This window comes from Larimichthys crocea, chromosome VII (genome assembly GCF_000972845.2).
Source record: "Larimichthys crocea isolate SSNF chromosome VII, L_crocea_2.0, whole genome shotgun sequence".
Taxonomy (NCBI): domain Eukaryota; kingdom Metazoa; phylum Chordata; class Actinopteri; family Sciaenidae; genus Larimichthys; species Larimichthys crocea.
Genome location: NC_040017.1, coordinates 4,388,105 through 4,414,030, shown reverse-complemented (window position 1 = coordinate 4,414,030; position 25,926 = coordinate 4,388,105). Strand labels below are relative to the sequence as shown.

Sequence of the window (25,926 nt, the reverse complement as noted above, 5' to 3'; positions counted from 1 at the left end):
GAGAGCTGCATTTATTTTAGTTCAGCAATCATAATCCTGCACCATTGTAAAGAGGAACGTGCACACACTTGACCAGGAGTCATTGCAGTACTCCTCTGCCAGCTTCTTGTTTTCAGCTTGACAGGATTTGACAGCTCTGGGTTCAGGCTTCGGGGTGGAAGGCAGGTCAGTCTTCCTTTGTTCAGTACGCAGACTGAAATGAGCAGCTCTGGCAGCTCTTCTGCACATACCCGCCTTGACCAATGCACTACTGTCCTGACACAAATTCTTTTGCTTCTTCAGCGCCCTGGCCATTTGCTTCCAGTACAGTTTAACATTAGAAACGTACTGGGGACAAACAGACGGTCTGGCAATGTACTCACAACTGAAGCTCCTGTCCCCCTTCTTGCAGGTGACACCGAGGATGAAGAGGTCCTCACCTGTTGCTGCCCAGGTACACTCGGATTTGTCTTTAGTGACCACTTTGCCTTTAATGGGCTGTCCAGAGACAGATTTGGGTTGACGGCTCGATTTTAACCCTGACCTGTCCTTGTGTTGTCCTCTTTCCACCCCTCTTCCCCTCCGTCCATTGCTCTTCTGACAGCTGCTCAACATCAGCTGATGGTAAAAACAAGCCATGACCAGCAGGATGGTGATATTGGTGAGGAAAGCCATGAAACCAGCACAACACACCCTGCAAGAGGATACATTCAGATTTAGATGTGTAACCTCAAATCCCTTTCACTTCCCTTCTTATAAAGAATCACTATAATCCCCTATTAGACCTGTGTTTGAGAGGAAGACTGCTAGTTTTCCTGCAGAAATATTATCTGGGTATTCAAGAACAGTGACCTAAACAAAAAAAAGCAAGGTAAGGGAAGATTTAAAAAGACACAAAAAGCCATGAAGAAAAGATATAAAAGAGGCACAAGGCAATACACAAAATCACAATGAAATAAAATAAAAGATAAAAATGAGCCATAATGGAGTAATTCAGAATCAACAGGAGAATAAAATGTTATAATGTAACGAGAGATATGAATAAATAACCTCAAACCTTTACTTCATTAAAGGCAGAAGCAAACAAAGTACCACATAGAGCCTTTTAATTCTCTGTAGGAATATTACAGGAACATTATATAGTATTTAAAAAAAAAGGTACTAAAGTAAGTAACATCCATCACACATACAGCCTACAAGCTCATAACAGTGATTAGTAATTATTCCAGACTGAGCTCAGAAGAAACAATAATGATTTTTTTATTCTTACCTGAAGGTTTTCAGAGTAAACTTTGTTTTACAGTCCTGAGCGGTAAGAGTCGCCTCGGCCTTCTGCTGCAGTATGCTGCTGCAGGATCAGCACTCCTTGTCATACACACATGCACGCACACACGACACACTCAGTGCACGATAGGAGGGCTTTTAAAGTTACAAAGTTCACACTAGTCAGCCAATGACATTGCAGTGTTTTACACATATGTTGAGTCAAATAACTGAGATTATTATCATTACAGAAGTTTTTTTTAACATTTTAAATTCTAATCAAATTAATGAAATTATTCTGGTAGAATTCAGTGAAATAAACCATCAACATCATTTAGGCACTTAAAGAAGTTATTTATCTCCTTTTTGGTTCGTAGTCAAAACTGTTTTATTTATTATGCAAAGGACAAAATTGTATTTTTATACAAACTTTTTTTGGCGGAGTGCACTGCAAGCTTCCTGGAGACCACCTGCTTTACTGCAACTTCACATTTAGGGGGACTTATTTTAAATAAATGCAAATAACTCTTTTAAAGCCTTCACTGGACCATCTGTTCAGTACAGGGCGCCAAAGATAAAATGACTTTAAACATCTTGAAATGAGCCAGATGTCCCCGCAGAAGAAAACCAATGACCGACTGAACTTGTTGGTCCGTTTAACTAGAGCAACAGTGGCACCTCAAGGTGAAATGCAGAATAGTATGGCAGGTAATTTCTCTATTTCATTGTCATTATGAAAAATTTATAGTTGTTTTTCATCAACAAGAAACAATAAAGCTGATCAACACAGAATAATGAGAATATTGTTTGTTTATTTAATATAGTCACTTTCATATTCATTATATTTTAATATCAAATACACAAGTACAGAAATCACTGCCTTTTTCAGACCCAAATAAAAACCTTTATGTTTCCTAACATTGTAATATTCAAGGTAATATTAATTGATGCAAGTAGATTAAGCAAATAAACAAACATAAATACAAATAAGTGACAATAATAAGTCTCATGTCCAGGGTCCAGATGTTGTTCTCATGATTTATGTAGCTGCAGAAACCTATTGACGAGTTAAAGTACTTGAACCTTTTCATACTGTGTGAACTGTTTTGCCAAACATGTGTTTAAGTGGTGGAAGATGATGTATGCAAGGTTCACTGAGAAATCCTGCTTTGGACGTCACAGTAGTACCATCCCTTCCCCTGAAGAGAGCACCACAGTTCTTCAATCTCAGACAAGTAAATTTCGGGTCTGGATTTTTCCTCCAAGGCCACTTTAATCAGACAACAGAAGTTATCTTCATCCGAACTTTAAATCTGTGGATATAATAGAGGTAATATCATCAGTAATAAAAAATAAAAGTTTGAATTTTGCAAATGCAGGCTGGAGGCAAACAATACACAGAATCTCTAATTTACTCTTAGATTAATCATAAAACAACATAATAAAAGATGTCTTAATGAAGAGACCCGGTTCTGCTGCTCACCTTCCTAATTAATTCCGAAACAAACCAATGACATAGGAGCAGATGCCTTGGAGTGACCTCCAGCAGTATTGCCGAGCAATCCTCCTAGGATTGCTCTCCACAGGAGGTGTCGTTGGTTGTGCGCTGGTTCCCTGTGTGGTCTTTGCCCTTGGTGGGACTTGGGTGTTTTTTGTCAAAGCTTGCCTTGTAGGTGTAGGGCGAGGTTGAGGTCTTGGTCTTGCATCTGGCCGTGGGCGCGAGAAGGAACCAGATGAAAAGACCATATGAGAGTCATCAGGTCCATTCCTGCACATGTGAGATTTGAGCTGCCTTGGCGCCTGACAGGCATTGTTGATCTTCCTAAGGCCCCACATCATCTGGAGGAAGTAATGACGAGGGTTTTTGTTGTAGGAGCGGCAGGTGTAAGGCTTTCCCACGTATTCACACCAGTATGAGCGCTTGCTGCCCTGGCATGACAGCCTCAGCCTGGTGTATTCCCCTTGACCGGTGACAATCATGGTGCACAAGTCATTTTCCTTGGTCTTGAATTTAATAGGATCATCCCAGATGCTTTGTCTCCTGCTGCCGTTGCTCTGAGCCTCGGTTGACCAAAGGCAGCAGGCGAGCAGTATGGGCAGAGTGCTGGCTTGGGACCACATGGTGTCAGACAGATGTTAAATGTAAGAGGAGAGGAGAGGAGGAGAGTGAGACTGCTCAAGCTGAGGGTCCCTCCTGCTATTTATTGGCTAAGCAGACAAAGAGGGAATTCAGTTTCCAAAAAAAAAGAAAAAAACAGCAGCCAGACTGAACAAACAGAGCAGTGACATCAGGTTTGCTGTCTGGAGAAAGCAAAGGCGACATGAAATGTTGACAGTAATGCTCATATTTTTAAGGTGTTGTATGTTTCTTTGTAATAAGTGTACAAACTGTCACAGACCAAAAAAAATCCTGAAGATTGAACAATTTCTGACACGTTTTTATTGCCAGACAGTTTATGTAATCATCCAAACATCATAGTTTTTGATAATTCTCTTGTGTCTGCTGAGAACGTCTCAATTAAAAAGAAATACGACATGTCTGAGAACACAGTCATGTGAACGAGCCTCCTAAAGCACTCAAGTTCTTGCTTGTTTTAAAAGGCAGCTGGGGCTCACAACCATGCAACCAAGCCTATCATTTACTTCCAAACATAAACACAATTAGACTGGCCAACCACAAAGAAACGTGAGTGGTAGTCACCCATACATGACGGACCAAGTTCAATATGAAGTGTGGCTAGGTAGCAAATTAAGAAAGAACAAGAAATGTCTGTGTAAGACCTGAGGGGGTGAGCATGGATGTCAGATAGCGTTGGGTGGGGTAGGATATGTCTACAGTGGCTTGTTTTTAAGAGAAAAAGGTCCCATTGTGAGTCATGTGGGACAAGTAGCCAACACATCCGGAAGAGATTTAGATTTACTAAATGAAGTGAAAATAATAGTCTTAAAAAATATACAAAAAACACAAAGAAGTGTTGTTTTTAAACAGTGAGTTTCATGATTATTCAACCAGTAATTTGGTGTATTTTCAATCTGCACTCCCATCTTTTGCTTAACACAAAATCACAGCTCTGTTTCTTATTCAAGGTTTCTCTCCTAAACCCCCTGAGTGTTCATGTTTTCCCTTAGGATTGCAGCATATTCACTGGCAGACTTTGTCTGATGTTCAGCACGGTATACTGTCCACTGGTGTTCACGATGTATTCAGTGCTCATTCAGTACGAGAGAGACTTCAGCACAGTGCAATAGAAGGTGTATATGTGGATCTCCATTTATAATGAAATTAATAAATAAAAAGCTATAAACCCATAAAAAATGTACTACATTTCCGTAATGTAGTTTTATTTGTACCATTTGCTGGCTCCCTTCAAGTACATAGTGTTATAGCACCGGAGCTCCTGTGGGCAGTGGTAAGTAGCATCGAGTTAAAGATGGATTGTACATAAAGTGATGTACAATTTCTCAGAAATACCCACTCTAACACAGCGTTTGATGTGTAAATAAACACAATAAAAGAGATTTTCTCTGAACCACTGCTTCTGTTTACTAAGGTTTTTTGTCCTCTTAGACTATTTAGATCTAGGAATGAGTCGTCATGTGGTTTTGCTGCTGGTGTTTATCCACATACTGTTTGGTGCCTGAGAAAACCTCGGAACGAGGCTTATAGAAGAAGATAATCATCTCCTATTGAAAATAGCTGACCAGTAACGCAACCAAGTGAGTTTTGGCCAGCAAAGGCGGTACCACATGAGAATGTGAAATAAAGTCTTAAGATACAGTATGAGTAGGATGTGTCATGTTGTAGCATACAGCAATATTTAGTAACACACTATTTTATTGTCTTATTTGTAATATTCCATCTTTGTTTTTGTTGTGGAGAAATTGCTGAAGTCAAAGGTCAATGGTGAGGTCAGGAGGGAAGAAAGTGTTCAGGAGCCTCTGATGTCTTATGCTGTATTATTTATTGATGCTTGGCCAAGGAGAATTAGAGACACTCTCAAAGTTCATCAGAAGTGCCTGAGTCGGTCTCGCATTCTGACGAACTCGTGATGTTGGATCAACTTTAAACCCCAAGATAACACCACAAATACGATACGCCCCAGAATTATCCAAAGAGAATGTCTTTACCCTTGGAGGTGTTATTGTCAGCATAGTCTAGTCTGTCTAGGAAGGCAGCAACAGGTCTCTTTGACCCTGGCCACCACAGTGTTGAGGTATGGTGGCACCTAGTCAAAGACAAACAATTAATACTGCCAATGACCTCAAGGCCCACACGTGACCATGTGTAGCCTAAGGATAGAAAATTCCATAACAGTTTTTAAAGCATGTGTGCTAATCTTGTCGATGTTTCTATTCAACACACTATGCCATTTTTGGAAAGACTATTTGGCACTAAAATGTCAACAAACCAGAAAAAAAAAGGAATGACTGAATTGAATTTCAAAGTTTATTCACAATTTATACACTTTTCTTCACCACACAAAAAGTTCCTCTTCAGCGGTTCCATCACTGCCCAACTTTGGAGCGTCACAGTTCAGACCAGTTACCACTGACGGTATCCATCCAGGGTTCGGATACATGATAGCGTAAGCACTTAGTAAAATCATAACATTTTTCTCTCAAGATGGATCACAACCACAATCTAGCAGGCAAGAAAACCAATGATAGTCCTGTCAAAGTGAGCACACGGATACTTAAAAAATGTCCATCTTAAAAAGAAACTGCGTATTGAAATGAAACAATAAAAAAATGTTCAACTGACTGAAGCCATTTTAAATCCCTCACAATAACACTTTATCCCAAAGACTGGTATATATAGTATATTAGGGATACTGCTTAAGTATTCATATATATACTGTAGTATACAGTACAGTATATGTACTAGTAGGCCTATATGAGCTAGAGCAAGACAGTTAGCCAGCTTTCTAGCTGTAGCTAAGTTGCTAGGTAAATAGCCTGGATCAAACCTTTCATCTAAAATCATGAAACCTAATGACTGTTCCTTTTGCTTCATTAAATTAGTTAATTGTCTATGTGTTGTTAGTTAAAATGTCCAGAAGGAAGAAAGAGATCAAATATTTTCTGTATTTTTTACGGGTAATTGGTGATTATGTTGGGTCAAGCGATACATATTTGATGCTAATAGTAGGGAATCAAAAAGCTAGTTATTTCAAAGAATATTTAAATGTACTTTCAATTGTACAAGATTAAGGGAATACCTTGGCTTTTTTTTTTTAACTTGATTAAAAGGTAGTTAGCTAGCTTATTCTGCCATTGCACTGTTAGTTAGTTTGTTATTATGAGACAGCTAGATGTGTAAAATTCAAACTTTCAGTGTTAAGATGGACATAATTTTTTTTATAGTGTGCATCAACACCATCGACTGTGTAAACCATCAATCATTCTACTGTTTTCTACTATTTGATTGATAGCGCTCCCATGTCCCATGAATGGATTGTCTAATTTTTCACCATCATTAGCTACTACTCTGACAGCAGCTGCAAATCTAACCTGTAAACACGAGGTGTCTGGGATAACTGGATTGGCTTGCCCAAATGCGCTAGTGAAAGAGTTCAGCATATTTCTCAACAAATATCATGCATGTATAAAAGAAAAAAATAGCTCTTGAATACATTCACTCGTTCAATCGTTTTTAAATGTATCCTTCACTGATGTGGGGTTTGAAAAAGCAGACACAAAATAAGCACATAATTGAAAGACCTCTAAAAACGTGAGACCTACAGTAAAAAACAAAAAAAACAAAAAAACAGTTTGGCTTGAGAAAGTATTTCTCTGCTTTGAATGTATCATCACTATGAAAGCAAGAAAGATATCAGTAACAATGTCATGTTAGTGAACTCAACATGTTAATCACTTATGAACCATCTCAAAGCCTGACTTTTGTAACTGTGTCTGATATATTAAGAAGATGACTTTAACGTGTGAATTAAAGGGAAAATTCACCCCAAATACTTACACTGTTGGTAAAATAGTAATTGAGGATGCGTTTTATGATCGATTCCATTTGTATGAATTATGCTAAAGTCAATATAATTCCATGTACACACTTAATATCACATATTTTAACAGTAAATTTGTTCATATGTGAAGGATCTGTCAATATGCCAGGGTGACACACACTTCTGAAAGGCAATCAATCATTTGAAATTTTCCCAAAATCAGTCAAACTCTGGTTGTTTTGTAATTTTGTAACATTTTTTTTACAAAAACTCATGCTATATTTCTTTTTATTATTCACATAAATCAAACCTGTCTTTCTTCAAATCATCCAGTTCTCAGTCAATAAACTACTGCGCACCCACCAACTCATACTGCTCGTGTTGAGTGTGATACATCCATTCGAAGTGCAGGAGAAACAGCTTGCCACGACTTTCGAGTGACCTTTTAGCCACTTTCTTCTTAAGCACAAACAAGTACATTGAAATGAACAGGCATCACAGTCACTGTCACGTCCTCTTGCTGAATGAATTTTCAGCTTGGTTTTGTGTCTGATCAAATGTAAACACAGACACAGCAGTCCTTTGAAAAAAAATGCAGAACACGCCTGGCTCAGATTGTTGTTGTGGGAGAAGAGTTTGATGCCCTGCAGACAGAGTTTCTTGGAGGGGCAGGAGGACGTTGGGGAGCAGGAAACTGTAGTGTAGGCTGTGATCTGCCTAGTTGAGGAGGTTGAGTTGTTCGCTACAGATAGAAACACGCAAAGGGCTTAACCTGCTCTTCTTCTGTTGGAAGGAAACCAGCTTTCATTGAGCTTCTTCTGGTTCTGAAGGGTCGTGAAACAAGCTTGAGAATAGATGAAAGAAACGAAAGGTTTTGATTAATAAACTCAAAACATACCAAATGTATCTATTACTTCAAATATTATTTCACACATATATCGCTGCACTTTTGTACAAACTTGGGGAAAGTTAAGTACAACTTCTGTTGCTTTTCTTAACTCTCTTTGTGTCAACACTCTCCTATACAGTATGTTGATTTTTGTAATGCTGTACTAATCAATCCACATATTTAGTCTTGAAATTGAATAAATGAAAAACCTTAGTGTGATGGAGTAATCTGTGTCCAATACAAATCCCCTCAGCCCAGAAACGTAACTAGATAAGCGTGATCGTCGACTTCCTACAGACTTCCTTGGCACACTTTCCCCCCTTGTTTTAAGGAAAATTCAGAAAAAATTTCAGACTCAATACAGAAGTAAATTACTTGTTAAATGGACGTCTTAACAACAGTGGTTCTCAAACATTGTATTTCTGACTATTGATCCAGGAATCAGAGCCCATTCTTCTGCTGATGTATTGCAACAGATTCATCTCAATGTGCTGCGATCTAAAATTTAAAAACGCAAACTTACTGTGGTGTATTTTAGTTCCAGTTTTCGGCACTGGGAAGGCAAATATTGGAGAAAAATGAATTAGATTTTTTAAACATTAAGTTAATAATTCAAAACATACACTATTACTTTTTTTATTTTGAAGGGCCCAGGAGATTAATGCAGCTCTGGCTGGGTTGTGAAATAACAGAGATAAGAGGGCAGTCTTTCATGAAGCTCCATAGAGAGTGTTCAAAGACTGCATGGTGCCTTTTGCTACTGAAAAATCCATCTATTGTTATAGTAGTCCTATTCAAGCTGCCTACGACTGGAAATAATGCATTTTCATCCAGATATGAGCTATATTCCAAAATGCTGTATATATCATTATGTTAATGTGACATTCAATACAGTATCATGTGTTTGTCATAATCTTAATTTTACGTGACTTTTACTGTAATGCAAACTTAAGGTAGAAATTTCTGTAGAAATCAGCAATTTCAGATGTTTTTTTTTTTTTTTTGTAAATTGTAACTGAGATTGTAATTACATCAAAAGGCGGATCTAATTGATAAAAATATGGTTTTGCAAAATTTGAATTTTTAAGGTTTTACACTGCCTGAAAAGAAATGTCCCAATATGAAGCTGAGCACACATTTTACTGATTGCTTTGTAAATGAGGCTGTTTTGAGTACCAATATATGTTATTCACAATAAGCATCAAACAAAGCAAAAAATGGGGAATGAGCACATTCACCTTCCCTCCTCTACAGCACACTGACTCAGCAGTCACAAGTAGTCAGACTTAAATACTGTGAGAACATTTATGGTTCGTTAGTGATTCTAAAATTAGCAATTCAAAGTCACTGTGAGCAAAAAAGCACTAAAACAAGCTGGAAAGAAGTGTTAGAGCGCTCAGTTAGAGGGCCACATAAGAAATCCAAAGAAATACGATTAAAAACAGTGGTGACAGACAAACAGCAGGATGAGATGAGAGCTGTGCAGAAAGAAAAAAAGATTAAAGATTGGAAGGAAAGAGTTAAATCAAATGGTGTTAGAGAAACAAAGGTCTGAGGCGTAGGTTTGTGGTACCTTTCAGGAGCCAGAAAAAGAGCTGGCTCTCTGTCACCAGTCGATGTGCCTCGGAGGAGCCGAGGCCCGTGGGAACCTGTTCATAGTTTCATAGGTAGGGATGCTACGAGTGAAGGGACATACAAACACACACACATTACTAGCACGAAAAAAAAAAAACACCATTTTGTGAACCAACCATCATCTGCTTCTCTACTTTTACTTGGCAAAGAGAAGCAGGACAAGTGGTTCATAAGTCAGAGAGCAAAACAGCTTCAGGGATTAAGTCTGATAAACTACATTACAGTCAGTAGAGCAAGAAGTAAGGAGCAAGAAGTAAGGTTTTTCTGGTCTGAAACAACAGGACAACAACTGTATTAGTGAGGCTGATGGTGTTATTGATCAACCTGTGATGCAAGGATTATTTCACCAGATTCACAGCATGTGTCTGGCTCATAATGTGCAGATTTCCATCAGATTTAGATGTAAATGTAAACGATCAAACAAACAATCTATTTTACAGATATTAAATGTTGTGTAAATGTAATTTCACTGCTTGTATCACTTTACAGGTTGACATGGATTGAAGAAAAACAGGTCAGTGTTTCAATAGTTGTTGTTTGTTGATAAAGGTCAGGTCACACATTACTAAGTGCCCCTTTAAAATCATGCTTGAATTACGGTGAAAAGTTTAATTCCAATATCATGTATAATTTTAAAGCAAAATATAGAAGTGAATCGCTCAATATTTAGGGAAAAAAAGAAAAACATCCTTGGAAAATCAACTGATTTTTTTTTATTTTCTGACAAAGCAGCATTCGCTCAATAAGTGGAAAAGTTCATGTAAAAGTTAAATCATTTTAAAAGATTATGTGAATTTGTGCAAGCATAGACCACCCAGTTTGTGGTCTGGTCTGCAATTTAGCTGTTTTGCTCTCTTCTTAAAGCTTCTGTTACAGTAGGTTGGCTGACCAAATGCATCCTCGCCCAAATGCAACTTAAAAATATACATGCAATTAGACGTCTTGTTAGATGTAGAAGAAAAATCAAAGCAGAAGCATTCCCAGCATCACACCAAAGCTTGACATGCTTGCCTCTCTCTGAACAAAATGATCAGGTGTACATTCATCGGACTTTGGCTGACTCTAAATGAGAGGAAACAGGAAGATTTTTCATTCCAGTGCGCACACAGAGCATGCAGTGGATTAGTGACATGGCGGATTACCCAAATACCACACAGACAGAGAAGTAATGGTACCAAAATTAACACGATGGACTGAGCAAAGTAAATCACACCAATTTCATTTCTGTGTGTTAAATACAAAGTTTAAGTCAGGACATGGTAGCTTAGTTAAGCTTAGCTTAGCTTAGAATAAAGACTGGCAGCAGAGAGCAGCTAGCCCATCTCTCTCCAACAACAAAAAATATGAATACCAGCACCCCCAAAGCTCACTAAGACATGTTGTATCTTGTTTGTTTAATCTGTACAAATGCTAGTCCACAGCTCTGTGAGGCATACTTCACTTCAAATTCTTCTCCTTACATAGAAAGCTCTTCAAGGTCAGGCACCATCATATCTAAAAGAGCTCATAATACCTTACTACCCCTCTAGAACATTGCGCGCTCAGGATGCTGGGTTCCTTGTGGTTCCTATAGTTTCCAAAAGTAGATTGGGAGCCAGAGCTTTCAGCTATCAGGCTCCACTTCTGTGGACCAAACTACCATTCTGGGTTCGGGAGGCAGACACAGTCAACACCTTTAAGAGTAGACTTAAGACTTTACTTTTTGATAGAGCTTGTAGTTAGGGCTGGCTCAGGCCATCCCTTAGTTATGTTGCCATAGGATTAAACTGCCAAGGGACTCTCCCTCCCTCTATTCTCTCTCTCTCTCTCTCTCTCTCTCTCTCTCTCTCTCTCTCTGTGTGTCTCTCTCTCTCTTTCTGTGTCTGTCTCTGTCTCTGTCTGTCTCTTTCAGGGTTATGCCTAGTCAGGCACGGTATTGGTTGAAGATGCAGTCACATCTCCCTTACTGAAAACTCTTTCTCTCTCTCTGTTGCTGTGGTCCTGCACGACGTCCACTACATGTTATTACTGTCATTATTGTTACCCTATCTCCATTACAGTTTATAGTTAGTTTATGACTTGCTGCTGCTGTGCATCTGTGTCTCTCTATCTCTATCACAGGTTCCACTGCTACTGTAATCATTTTATCATTCATTGTAATTCATTGTCATTTTATCATTCATTGTAATTGTACAATATGTTTGTGTTAATTTGTCCTGTACATGTGACATCCATTGCACGTCTGTCCGTCCTGGGAGAGGGATCCCTCCTCTGTGGCTCTTCCTGAGGTTTCTTCCACATTTTTTCCCTGTTAAAGGGTTTTTGTGGGCAAGTTTTTCCTCACTCGAACCGAGGGTCTAAGGACAGAGGGTGTCACTCCCTGTACAGATTGTAAAGCCCTCTGAGGCAAATGTACTTTGTGACTTTGGGCTATACAAATAACATTTGATTTGATTTGATTTGATTTGATTCACAGCAGTGCTTTGAGCTAAATGGCAGAGAGCATGCTCATGCAGTCTAACATGCTCATGATGATAATGCTACTATACTGCTGTTTCATTGGTGTAATGTTTACCAAGAAGGGAAGTTGTCTGCACTAAAATTATAATATATTAACATCCACTAAAAAATAAAATTCCATAGTATACACCATTTTCTGAAAACATCAGCAAACACATCACAACATGTGAAGTTTTCAGAAAATTTCCATGTATGAGGTTGTGAATACCACAAAAGTTGATGTGGATTCTTTTTGTGAACACAATAAACACAACCCCATACCCCATATATACCCCGTATACCCCGTAACATACCCTAACCCTAACCCATACCTATACCCAACTTAACATAGTTCAATATTTTAGCATGCTAACATATGATAATTGGCACCAAACACAAAATACAGCTATTGGGAATGACAATAGTTTCGCAGGTCAGAGGATTGTCAAATTTATTACAAATTTAGGATTTTATGCTGAAACATTTTTTTGATCAACAGTCATTGTGACTAGCTATTGCCTACACATTACAGTCGTCACACTTGCTTTGAGTCATCTCTTGGCTCTAGCTCCGTTTTTAACACACAGACATGAAAATGGTACCAATTTTTTTTTTGTTTGTTTCAAAAACCTTTTAAAAAAAATACAGAATGTCACATTAGATCTCATAGAAGCTACCATTACTTGTCAGCTGTCACATGATTGTTCAACTTGCTGACCTCCATATACCAATATGCGTGTCTGTGTGTGTTTGTGTAAGTGTGTGCGTGCAGTGAATCAGCTCCCTCAAAGGCATGCAGTATGTCCGGCCACATCATTATGCTTGTGGAAAGAAAACAAAAAAACCCACTTCCCGAATCATGCCTCCACCTCCTATATAACATGCAATATCAGGATTATCAAAACATTTACCTTGTCATCATAGGATTTGGGATACCTTGTGAGCGCTCACTATGATAACCATTATTACCAATTTCCATACTGAAAACAAAATATTGTATAAAAAAGGGGTGAAAAATGTAATGTGAGAGACATGGCATGCTGATCAAACTTTTGGAGTAAAAATGTTCTTTTTGAGTAATCAAACCTTTCAAGAATGTTAGGAGATAAATATTTTTGAGTATAAACCGTATCGTTTTTTTTTGTATTTACATTATAACTTATAAAAAAAACAGGTGGACTTGTGAAGTAATGGTTGCAAGAGCCCTTCATGAAAGGTAAGGGACACTTTTCATAGCACATGACAAGAAGCCACACCATCCACCCATAAGAGCAATTCCAAGCTTAAAAACATAAACCAGCACCAAGAATTTAGTAAACAGTTCTATGTACAAGATCCAGAGAAAAGCACAGAGTGATAGAAGTTGGAAAGGGGAGGGAAGTGGGTAAAATGTCTTACGTTTTCATGGGAACTGTCTCAATGCTATAAAGATACACAAAAAAACATAAAAATGTTATTGGAATACTGAACAAAAGAAATGCACCAGAAGGTTGCGTGTAATCCAGCACAGATCACATGGCCAAAGCCATCACTGATTGAGACATTGTGTTGTACTTGTGTAAAGCTGTGATTAAAAGCGTACAGTTTGGGTGAAGAAAATGCCCATGAAAAAGAAATATAAATTGACAAATGTGTCAATGTTTCTTTGTAAAGTGCCAAGTGCTTGACAGAGAGGAATGACACAAAAAATAAAGGATATGGAGGATGGAAATAGTATAAATGGTTATCACAAAGTAAAATGCCAAGTCCCAGAAACAGAGGAACTACAAGGAAGAGAGAAGGAAGGAGAGAACAAATGAACAATAAACCAGCAGAGCTACTTTGACAAAAAAGAACCCCTAAAATGTTGTAACTAAAACTCGTTGTTAAGTGGATTAGCATACTACAAACTGAAAAGTGAAATTACTCATTATGTTTGAAGCTTAGCTAGATATTACTAGTAGAAGCTGAAGAAAAAGAAAAATGTCCTGCAACCATTGACAGCATAATATAAAGATCATCATATCCAAATCTAGTATAAACTACATAATAAAGATATATGTGCAGTATATAGCCGTAAAGATGTAGTAAAATAACAAGTACAACTACTCACTCATCGTAAACATCCTCTGTATCCATCCTGCGGTAGTACTTGGCTAGTTTCACTGCTATGATGATGCTCGGGAGCAGGAAGAGAGTGCTGCAACCCAATCCCATCCAGAATGTGTTCTGAAGAAAAAAAACATGATTATGGCTGCATTAGTCCATATCCTATTTGATCAACTGAATATTAACACACACGTCTATTGATAATACATCAGTCACTGAAATGATTTTCTCATCAAAAATGTCAAATATTTTGTAGTTACAGGTTCTTTGTGTTTTGTGTTTTGTGATAGTAAAAGGAATATTTAGTACTTTTTCAGACAAAACAGCCCAAACTGTTTGGGTTTAACTTGGGTTTTTGGAAATTCAGATTCAAATGACTCATTAATAAATAATAATATAATACCATAAAATATATATATATATATATATTGCATACATACATATGCATACATATATAATAATAATAATAACAAATGGACTATATTAAATCTGCTGTGATATAGCTACCTAACCCTAATGAGCTTCAGCTAACCACCCTAGCCTTTTAAAATACATTCCTCTGTTTAAATGGGATTTGTTTCCCTGTATTCCCGGTATAATTACCATGGAGTCGACCAAGAAACTGCAAGCAAAAATTTCCACCGTGTCCACCACGTTGCTGAATGGCTTGCATGGTGCAACTTCCAAGGCCAACTATAGAAAGCAAGATATAAACTGTAAATTGCGACATACTGTATATTAACAGTAACACAGTCATGTTATTGTGCATGTCAAATTCTGTTTTCTGCTTAATAACATGAAATCCAGATGTGTTACCGTATAACTTGTTGAAAGTGTCATTTTTCAACATAAAAATTTGATTGAAATAAAAATGTTCTATTGACTCTGAGGTCGATAAAACAGCTTCAGGCTTCAAACACTATGTTTTTTAATACTTTGTTTTGAATTCCTTCAGTTAACTACAGCACAAACCAATGTGCCACGAAGCAAATTCCTCAAATTTATAGAGGTTGTAATTGTTATATTCGTCTTCACTATATTTACTTTAAAACTCTGTTATGTAACATGTTGAGGTCTTCCTGCCAGTACTCTGTGTCCCAGCCTTTTGACAGAAGTGAATATTGGACTGAACAGCAGTGAAAGTGAGACAACAGCTTAAGATTCAAAAAGATAACAAATGAACACAAAAGCACTTACAGATGTTTTGACCCAGTCGATGTACTGATGGAAGTAGCCAACAATGGTTGCTGAGAATGTTCCTGTTTCCTGAGGAAGATTAAGACATAAAGTGAGATACCATACCACAAATGAAGCTTATTAAACAAAGCAAGTGATCCTTCATTTACCTGGTTGATTAAATGTGTAGCATTCTGGGAGATGAGGTACTGGGCAGTGTCAATGGCATCAAGAATTGCTAAAACTTTGTTCTGCACAGAAGAAATGAGAGATTTTGATCAATTATGCCTAAAGCTAAGTCTGCATTTCAGTTACAGCTGAAGGGTTGGTTTACTTACTGGCAGGTCTGAGGCTGTTCTCTCTAGAAACCTCATACTCTGGTTCAATGCACCCTTTAAAAAGGAAATTGAGAGGACAGATTAACATCAGCAATGTCAAAGGGGAAGGGATACGGTCAGGTGTCATCATCACACCTTGAAACATACACCAGTGAAACACAAACGGAGACCAGGCAACAACATAACTGACACTTGATGAACAACATTCTGCAGGCATGCAGAGGAATTTTGTTCCAAATATAAATATCCACAATGCAAAAGAAATAAATTATTCATTTACTTTTTGATACAATTGCTTACATACAGTTTTTTATAACCAAATGAATGTCTGTATATGTATTATTTCTTTTCCTAAGTGGATATTTTGGTACAAAACCCTTCATGTTCAATGACATAGAGTATATGATCTTTATGTAAAAGTAAATAAAACAACACTCACAGACAATACCCTATAATACCAACTAAAATAAGATTTCAGATTACTACATGTAGTCTGTGAGATGAAATATCTTTCTCAATGTTCCAAACGATGAATGAAGACACTAAATACACAGGATGGACATATTTCTGCTTACCCTCGCTCTAACATATTTCTTGAAGTTGAAAGTGGAAAAAGTAAAAACAAAACAAAGAAAAACAAAAAGCGGTTTTAAAGGCTGCGTTTTTTTTTGTTTTTTTTTGCATCACTGCTTGTCTGAATTGCTAATAGCTGAAAATCCTTAATCCCTTTGTTATTCAAAAGAATGGCATTGCCTTGACAGAGAATAGATAACTTAATTTTTTATTGTTTTTTCAAAGACATGAAATGTATGATGATACATGCTTAAGGGTCTGCTTTTGATTGTGTTAAACGAAACAGTGACATATACTTTCTCCATCGAGGATGATACCATTCTCTTAAACAGACACTGGCACTAGGATACCACACCAAGTACACCAAGTACTGCTAGATTAGAAGTGTGGGCAGTAGGGGCAGTGTGACAAGCTGTAAATGTAACACTGACATCAACAGCTGATTATTTATACACCAAGCACACAAGGCTAACAAAAGTTATTCATTTAGAGCCGTGTTTCTTGCCACTTGACAAATTTCAGACTAATGTTCACTCTCACTTTCGCTGTTAAAGTATCCAAACTTCCAGGTCTGTAAAGTGAAGTGAGCATGTATCATGAACATGTGTGTTCTCTGTTTATAGATTGTGGTCCAATTTGATGATAAAGCAGGGTGTGGCTACCTTGTGACTGAGAAGTCATTCTTAGTGAGTCCATCCAGCACAACACACTGGGCTCACAAAACTGAGATCAAACTGTTAAACCTGGCAGTGCTGCAGTTTTTTCACCATATATTTTAGCTTATCTTATCCTAACTTGTAGTCACCAACCATCTCTGTACTTTCGTCCAAATATGGCCAATTCTGGCTCCAAAAAACCCAAGATGGCAATGGTCATGATGCTAAACTCGAGGCTTCAAAATGGTTGTCCACAAAGCAAAATGGGCAATGTCACTGTGGGTTTACGCTTGGTCAAAACACAACATGTGCCGTGGCTGCATTGCACTCTGGGCTTTTGAATCCACTGTGGGTGGGAAAACCGATCTGTGCCGCAGCTATGCTATACATAAATTGCTGTTTTTGCAGTTTTTAGCGGTTTATGGTGAATGTCTCCTTTAAGGGGAAGACTAGACAGAAAATCAAAACCATAACCAAGAGTTCAGTGAGTCATGAATATCTGGACAGAAAACAGAGACACACAATTAGTTAGTTACCATGGCCTGCTCCATGGATATGATCTGTTGTTTGTGGATCTGCCGTAGAGTGCCGACATGGCCTTTCAGGGCTGTCTGCAGAGCGCCTCTTGGCTGAAACGCACACAGGCAGACAAACATGAAATTCTGGTGATATTATTTATCAAAGCACTACAGAAACTTACCTCATAAACTACAATACATGCAAGACGCTTTGATATATAATGGGAAACATGGTCAAACACAAAAAGCTGCATGAAGCACCATTACCGTGATGCTACATCATTTTTATAACTTTAAAATATGTCCCTCTCATCGATCCTTCCTTGGAGTGAAACTAACTGTGAGCTCCAACCTCCTGAAAGATCCTAGAGGGTCATTTAGGAATCAAAATAATTGTGTTGTGTTACCTTCCAGGAAACCCCTGAAGGCATGACAGAGCAGTCAGACTACTCTCAGTCTCTATTTAGGCAGAGCTGTTATGTTGGATGAGAACACACCAAGATTGGAGCCTAAGGACACCTAAATCCACCAAAGTGCTCCCATATGGCATTGTACATAAGTAGATCAAATTATGTGCCTGTGAACTGAGGACACACTGTGAAAGTGTACAGAGCTGATGTTTGTTTATCTGCCAGAGAGGCACCTAGGTGTTCTTACCATGAGGTCTGTCTGGGCCTCCAGCTCTCTGGCAAATGAGAGCAGGTCCACCACAGTGACTCCTTTGTTGACCTAAAGATAAGCAGGTATAATGAGAAAAGAGAGAATTCAGCATATATGTTGGGGCAAAGTACTCGGATTACTTTCATACTGTTATTTTCAATTCTAGTGCACATTTAAATTATTTAGGATGAAGAAAAATCAAAGAATTGTGATGGCATGGATAAGACTGAAAAAAAATCAGTAGGGTTTATGCAATAATAAATATCTAGCATTTTCACAAGGTGGAGACGTTATCTAACTAACAAAGAAACATAACCTCCCTTTCAACTTGGATATAACTCACAGATACTCATGGACTCATGGAGTAGATATAACTCATTTAATATGTGCCCAAGATCAAATTGCTCTTCTTAGCTGCAGATCTTAATTGATCCAATTAAATTAAGTGGTTGGAAGCCTGCAAAATTGTATGGGTGGTTTCTGTGAAGGTGACTGAGACATGACTAATTATTTGTGCTGAGCAGAGCATAATTCTCTTATCCTGACTTTTGGACAGTGTGTGAGTTGTGTATCAGGGCAGGTGGCACAGCTTTTTTAAATTTCTTTTTTTTTTGCTCTCTCAGGAAATAAATCTAAGTGAACCTGACAGGTAGTGTTGGAGAAGACAAGGAATGCCAAGTCCCGGCTTGTACCTACACATGCTTTGCTTTGGCAGGAATCCTTATGGATAATCAAGCTTCGGGTCCTCAACAGAACCCGATGTACTGTGTCATGTCGTAGCTCATATTACGTAAAGCACGGGTGCCTGCTGTATGTTAACTGACAGCCTTGGGCGAGGCTGTTTAACCAAGCCTTAGGAACCAAGCTATTTCTGGAAACATACCATTAAAAACAACTGTAATGCAGTGATGTATGTATAGAATATTCTGTTATCAATTTGTACACCAATCTTTTACAAATAAACTGATGTCATATAGACTCCTATCGCAATATAACTGGTTCTGACACACTATGTTTATTTTGGACTCGATTCTGTAATATTCAGTCAGATAATATTTAGTTGCTGTATGTATGTATGTATCAATTTGTCTGTCCTTGTGTTTTATGCATGTTTTCGTTTAATTTGTTCTATGTCTGTGCCTTGTGTCTTCTCATTCATGCACAGTCTTAGCAGATCTTCTTTCGTTCTTATTTGTCTGCTCTTTCAGATGTGTCAGCCTGCATCTGTTTGTTCCTATATGCATGTAAGCATCTCACCTCTTCCAGGTAGTCAGCATAGTTGATTTCTGACAGCCCTGCTTCAGAGAAATCCCGGAGGTTCTGCTTCCCCTCTGCCTCTAACAGGATTATTCCCCTCAGGTCGATCTTAACACTGTCCAGCTGACCCACCACATCCTTTGTAAACTGTAAGCACAAAAAGGTACAGTGATGAGGCCTGAAGGTAAAACATGTTGTTGATCTAAATATTCAAGCTTATTCTGTGGTCGCTAAATGCAAACATAAATATTTCTAACTCTATTCATGGCAGATAGAACAGCTTAACATAATGCAACATGCAAAACAAACATAATAAAAGGCCAACATGTGGTTTGGATGGAAGTCCACATACACCACTAGAATGGTAGTCCTAGATGTTAATTTGTTTGTTTCTCCTTCTTTCTACTGTAAATGTTGGTCCTATTAAGCATTTGCACACAATCCTTTTCTGTAGTGTTTTCTGTTTTTTGTGTTTATGCCTTTTATGTTTTATGTAAAGCACTTTCTATTGCCTTGTTGTTAAAAAGTACCATACAAATAAACGTTACTTGCCTTAGTAGGGACCAACAAATACATTTGTATGCCCATTTATCTCCCAACTGTTAAACAACTATTCTAAATTTCTACAGTTTTAATGAAGTGCAGTAACTATGAAGAACGTATTGGTTATTGGCATGAATTTTTCATCTGTTCTGAAAACCATAACCAGAAACACAAATGTCAGCATATTATTTTCAAATAGGATGTCTTGACTAGCAGTATGCAAGAATGAAAACATATGCCTACTCTGTTTTGTAGCAATAAAACAAGAGCACAACAAAAAAGTTTATGACATGGCATTGACGCTGTATGTTGATAGGTTGGTTTGGAAGACTAAAAAATGTCTAACACACAAAGTTACTCTACTGACTGTACAAATATTCAGATTGTTCTTCACATAAGTAAAAACAATCTTTCTGAAATATGAAACTAATTCTAATTAAATCTAGTCAACAGTTTAACTATCTTGTATTCAATGGCATTATTTTCAAGCACAATAATTTACATACAATAGTCAAGAAACATGTGTTTGAGTTGTTGTTGTGGGATTAACTAAAACTGTGAGTAAAACTGGTTTATTTTAGAACAATTCAAGTGTAGATTGATATAAGAATCTAATATGGCACTGTCTTTGTAGGTGTCATGTCCCATTTGACTTCTACAAGAGAACCCTGTAAAAATAATGATTACTGTCTAATGACTGCCATATCATATAAGACTGCCATATAAGTCTGATTTGATTATAAGTCTGTCTGATTACAAAGTGACCAACTTGAAGAAGAAGAATGTGTGGAATCCGACCTCAATTGCAATCTGACAATTAGGCCAATATCTTTATCTTCACAATGAACTGAAGAAGGGGACATGTAGATGTGGAATGGACAAGCATTTACTATTTGATTCAAGCAGCAAAGATCCAACACAACAGTCCATTTTATTGATGCTTTAGGAAAGCTTATCATGTCATAACATTTGTTATCAAAGCCTATAGCAGTGATACAATAACTGAGGTCTGTTTTACTGAAGTTCTGTTAGGTAGAGTGTCACTATTTTGGAAACTTAAAACATTGGCAGGCATTAAATGAAGACAAATGACTAATGTGCTGAACCAGACACAGCATGGGACATATCAGCTGCTGGCTAAAATGAGCCAAGACAATCTTGCCAACTTGGCAAGAAAGTACTGAATGTGTTAGGCAGCCAGAAGTAGCTGGCTCAGGGTAAAAAAGAAATAGAAACTTACATCAATGTAATGCCTCAGACATACACTGAAGTAAGGGCTGAGGCATGTTACAGCTATTGGCTGGTTCTTTTTGGCAGCATCATCGGGTGATGCTAACAAAACACTGTTATCTTATAGAGCCAATGTCCAATGTGCAATTCCATATAGTACAATGTATTGATTTCTTGTAACTTCCCCTAATAATATTTTATGATGATTAGTATAGTTTCCAGCATGAAATTTGTATACATTCATAGAAAACCGAGATAAATTGCCATACAGAGCTCCCTAACAAAGTGCTTCATTTAATTACAAAATGTACTTAAGAGGTCAGCAAAACGCTGAGTATATTGTCTGTACATTTGGCTCTGACACACAAGTGGCATCTGAACTTACAAAACTCTTTTTTACCTCTGTCTTCTGATCTGACCAGTTAGTGTGATCAATAGCACCATGCTCTAGCCTAATATCCACTGTACACCGGTTTGTTTTAGACATATGAAAATAATGTCACCATCAGTGAGGTTCCACTATAGGGAAGGAGTAGATCAATAATGCATTTGCCAGAATGCATCTAATGGAGTGTTTACTGACCGCTGCAGTATTCAGGAAAGAGGAGATGTCGAAGATTTTGTCCAGACGCATGGCTGAGTAGATACCTTTGTTCTCTTTGCAAGTGCTAAGAAAGACACACGCATACAAACAGATACACACAGGTATAACAGAGGAAAAGAGAAGAGAGAGAGAAAGAGAGAGAGAGAGAGAGTCAACTTAAACATTTCAGAATATTGAAAATATCTGCTGCCACCAAGTGAAATTGACTGGAAGCACATGGCAATGGCATAATCTCTGAAATAAAACAGTTTAATGTTCCTGGAATAAAAGTCAAATGTCTAGTATGTCAAAGATATATGTTCCATGATATTGACATTTAGGCAGCCGCATACCGAGTAGACTGACATCATGTGCACAATATTAGCACTGCTTGTTTTTTAATAGGCCAGGACTTGTTGAAGCAACATTGCTCTATTTGGAAATATAATGACTGCAGCTCTGCCATCCCAGTTACTGAGGATATGCAGCCTCTCACTTGGGGGAGATGATGAAAGCTGATGTAACAACTGAGAAACAGGGTGAAGAGAAGCAGCATAGATAGGGCAGCAAAATAATGCTAATTAGCTATCAAGTTTAATAGCAACTCTCTCGTGTGCATCATTGGAAATAAACTACTGAGTTGCATGATTAATGCCTATGTCATTGGCTGCACCGATATGGAATAATATGGAAAAACTGTCAACTGTCAACCGTCATCAATGACTTGTCCTGCTGCAAAATCCATTCAGTTTTGTTATCAAACATGAAATGTATGGATAAATGTGGAGTAGGCCTGGAGGAGAACAATCATCATTAAAGCATTACTTCTGAACGGTGGCAGGTAAAATGTTGTGACCTCAATACATAAAAATAAATTTGCTTTGCCTGTATAAGCTTTCTGCCGTCAGCTCCAGGTTGGAGTCGTTGTACATGTAGCCAGGGATGAAGTTCTTCCAGCCTGGGTTGACTAGATATGGGGTGTCCACAACCTGGTAAATCAGAGAGCCAAGAAAGAGAATTTGTGATCAATGAATCACATGGGAAGCAAATGGGATCAATCAGTTAATCAAATAAACTTGACTCCATTTCTGCAGAGCTTAATTAAATTAAAGGCCAGGGTAATTCAAGACCAACCCACAGGCCCAAACATAGCGGCATTCTTCATGTTTGCCTTTGTCTTCTCATTTTTTTTCTTCCTTTTTCTTATTAGGTCGTAGCTGAAAGAAGGACTAATTACTGTAATAATGGTTGAACTAATCCTAACTAATACTACTACTAATTTACTAATTTAATTTAATTTACTACTAAAATACATCTTCTACTCATTATTCTGTTGTTCTGTTTATGGAAGAGAGGCCATGCCACACCCTGAATACATTTTATCACAGCAAGTAGAGAAAAACACATAGGGAGGCACATGAGAAAACACTCATTTTCAACAAGTTGTCTAATTTATTATTCAGTGTTCAAATCACACTAGTTTGATTCTCTCTTTTTTCAGATTACTGATGCCTCATAAATTAAATGTAATTAAATTACAGCATATTGAAAGCATATTTGTTTATTAAGACAAAGACAATTCTATTTTTTACAGAATGGATGGATTATCTGCTACAGCAATCCAAATGAATTCAAACAATGACAAGGCACCCACAGTTTGAGACAACTGTTATTCTCCTAACTTGCATGCAGTAAATGGGACAGAGGAACAGTGTCTTAACTTTAATTGTCTGACAGAGATGCTCATTTATTCAATTCAAATTACTCTTTGAGATGTGCTTCTCATTTTTAAGGAGACTTTACCACATTTCAGAGTGGACTCGTGACTTGCCTTGAAGACTTCTTTGGTGTGAAAGGGTTCACAAAGGAGTTTCTCCATGTTTCCTCCAGCCAGGAAGATGGTGGTCACCACTCCCATCAACACCCAGGAGAAGATGAAGCTAAATCCAACACCGCTGTGGAGAAGGACAGACAGGCCCTCAGGCACAGCAGAAATTATAGAACAATAAGATATGAAGCAGCATTTGAGTGGGTGGATTGCAAGTGGCCTGAGGTTGCCACAGTACGCAGTTTCATGGGTAGTTGAAAGGAGTAGTAGTAGTAGTTACAGTAAAAAGACAAAGAACAAAAAGAATTCAAAATAAATCAAATAAAAAAAATAAATAAATGTTTTGAAACAGACATACTGTGTGAATTAATCCGTTAATTAATCTTGTGCGAACACAATGGTATTTATGTAAGTCATTCTTCTCGTTGGAACAGGTTGTGCAACAAGATCTGCCTGTTCAATGAGTTGCCTGCTTGTACACAAAATAGTATAGTGCAATAGCAGTAGTAGTAGTAGGCTGCTAGTATTGTAGACAACAAGAATACAAAAATACTAATAGTAAAATGTACTGTGCCGTCATCAAATTCACTGGAATGCCTTTTTTTATGGGAACATCTTTTTCAGTTTTATATCTTTAATCTCACAGCGCATGTCATGTGGATAGGTAACTCACGCCATGAGCATCGTTCCTCCTGTATTAGAGATGCAGCCTCGTGTTGTTGGTGAGGCGTGCTTGTCATATCCCAGGGTACCACACAGCAGGCCCAGGTAGTTGAAGGCCAGGACCAGGACAATCATGCAGCAAAGACCAATACAGCCAATCCACCTGTAAGCAGCCGGCAAAGCTAAACAGTTAGATCTTTCACTGATTGTGGCCTTCAGTAATACAAATGGGACAATATCATCCTCCATCTAAGCTGTAATCTACACCAGCTTCTGAGTGTTCTGCAAAATGAAGCCCTGCCTGCTTGCTCAGTATGAAACAGAACATAAGCTAAAAGGAAAAATGTAATACAAAGCTTTTAAAACCACTGATATATCATCTTGGATATCCCTCAGCTGCACTATTTTAAATTGAATTAATGTAGAAGTAATTAATATTTCATCAATGCAAAATATTAGTGCAGCAGTTCATTACTTTTACAGTAGCTTATAAAAAAAGAGTCACATTACAGTATCTTACATTATATGTATAGATAGTTAATATGTCAGGACGTCCGTGTACCTGTAGAAGTCCATTTTGTCAATTTCAGGGTAGAGGTCCTCAATCTTGGCATGGGCATGATTAATGAAGACAGTGAAGTTGGACAGACAACTCTGCACAGGGAATGCCTTGGAAAAGCTGCTGATGTCATTGCCAATGCCGTCCAGCAAACTCTTTACATCTGAGAGACAGATCAAACAATTAATCGACTGGTTTCAATAAAAGGCCTTTTTAAAGATACTGCGGTGGCCACCGGGTGCACCGCGTAGAACTTGAAATTAAAATTAAATAATACAATACTACATGAATAAAAGGTGCCAAACGTTATTCAAATTTAAAATCTGCCTAATCTTGCTCAAGCTCACAACTCGAAAGAAGAAAAGAGACATATGGAGAGGGCAGTCAGAGTAAAAAATGATCCTGATGATTCATATAATCAGTTAGTGTATCGACACATATAGCAGGAATCATCAGGTAAATGTAGTGGGATTTTGAGCATTTGTGTTTGCTTTCAATAAGTAAAAAATGTCACTTACTCTCCACAACACTTCTGGTCTGTTCAATCACCATATGTGGCGTGTCGTTCAAAGATGAGTAGCCCTGTGAGAGGAAAAGGGTAAAGTGTTGGAACATGGAGTTTCAGTAAAGTAGACAAGGCACCTACAGGAAAGTAACTGGTATTGCCAGCAATGTAAGAATATCCATAGATTTATGGTTTAGGCTCACCCTCTGGACGATAGCACTGAGGTCTGTTTTCAATACATTGTTCACCTTTTCCAGCTGAGTGTTCACTTTGGGTAGCTGAAAGGTGAAGAGACATCGAAACACAGATAAACATACACAGTGACAAATGGTTAGAATTTAACCAAAAACCCCAAACACAATTTATTGTATTAAGACATCATTTAAGACTGGAAACACTTTTTTTTTTACTTATTTGACTATGCAGAGTACAGTTAGAGAAAGTTAACAATCATGTCACATTATTGCCTAATACCTAATTGCCTATGACCATACCTCTTCAATAACCAAACTGTTGTATCTATCTAACCTTCACCACAGCCTCAC

At 37.8% G+C, this 25,926-nt stretch overlaps 3 protein-coding genes across 17 annotated transcripts in view; all 3 read right to left on the bottom strand.

Moving 5' to 3' along the window:
• fgfbp1a (fibroblast growth factor binding protein 1a) lies at nt 1-1,319 on the bottom strand. Its single transcript, XM_010731438.3, has 2 exons — nt 1,250-1,319; nt 1-673 (listed from the first exon to the last, which is right to left on the bottom strand). Exon 2 carries the CDS (start codon nt 652-654, stop codon nt 22-24), a length of 633 nt encoding a protein of 210 aa, XP_010729740.2. The 5' UTR covers nt 655-673; nt 1,250-1,319; the 3' UTR covers nt 1-21.
• An 843-nt stretch (nt 1,320-2,162) lies between these two features.
• Nucleotides 2,163-3,365, bottom strand: fgfbp2a (fibroblast growth factor binding protein 2a). The gene is made up of 2 exons (XM_027280902.1): nt 2,726-3,365; nt 2,163-2,555 (listed from the first exon to the last, which is right to left on the bottom strand). Exon 1 carries the CDS (start codon nt 3,361-3,363, stop codon nt 2,734-2,736), a length of 630 nt encoding a protein of 209 aa, XP_027136703.1. The 5' UTR covers nt 3,364-3,365; the 3' UTR covers nt 2,163-2,555; nt 2,726-2,733.
• Nucleotides 3,366-5,677: 2,312 nt separating this feature from the next.
• prom1a (prominin 1a) overlaps nt 5,678-25,926 on the bottom strand; it is a 71,158-nt gene continuing 50,909 nt past the window's right edge. For 2 of the 15 annotated variants that reach the window (XR_002041908.2, XR_002041911.2), the window contains 21 exons: nt 25,585-25,659; nt 25,395-25,458; nt 24,880-25,039; nt 24,328-24,480; nt 23,658-23,781; nt 22,712-22,815; nt 21,827-21,911; nt 19,471-19,617; nt 18,211-18,282; nt 17,572-17,664; nt 16,382-16,399; nt 15,807-15,860; nt 15,639-15,719; nt 15,490-15,558; nt 14,896-14,985; nt 14,297-14,412; nt 13,603-13,626; nt 13,116-13,184; nt 9,665-9,767; nt 8,615-8,644; nt 5,678-8,046 (listed from right to left, as the gene is read on the bottom strand). Coding sequence is in view for 4 of the 15 variants with exons in the window: in XM_019258467.2 (XP_019114012.2) it covers nt 9,698-9,767; nt 13,116-13,184; nt 13,603-13,626; nt 14,297-14,412; nt 14,896-14,985; nt 15,490-15,558; nt 15,639-15,719; nt 15,807-15,860; nt 16,382-16,399; nt 17,572-17,664; nt 18,211-18,282; nt 19,471-19,617; nt 21,827-21,911; nt 22,712-22,815; nt 23,658-23,781; nt 24,328-24,480; nt 24,880-25,039; nt 25,395-25,458; nt 25,585-25,659 (1,668 nt within the window). In the remaining 11 variants the exon portion in view is untranslated. Of the gene's footprint in view, nt 8,047-8,614; nt 8,645-9,664; nt 9,768-10,737; nt 10,789-12,876; nt 13,968-14,292; nt 14,413-14,895; nt 14,986-15,489; nt 15,559-15,638; nt 15,720-15,806; nt 15,861-16,381; nt 16,400-17,571; nt 17,665-18,210; nt 18,283-19,470; nt 19,618-21,826; nt 21,912-22,711; nt 22,816-23,657; nt 23,782-24,327; nt 24,481-24,879; nt 25,040-25,394; nt 25,459-25,584; nt 25,660-25,926 lie in introns of those variants that run through there. The other 13 variants (XR_002041914.2, XR_002041915.2, XR_002041910.2 and 10 more) reach the window with 11 other exon arrangements.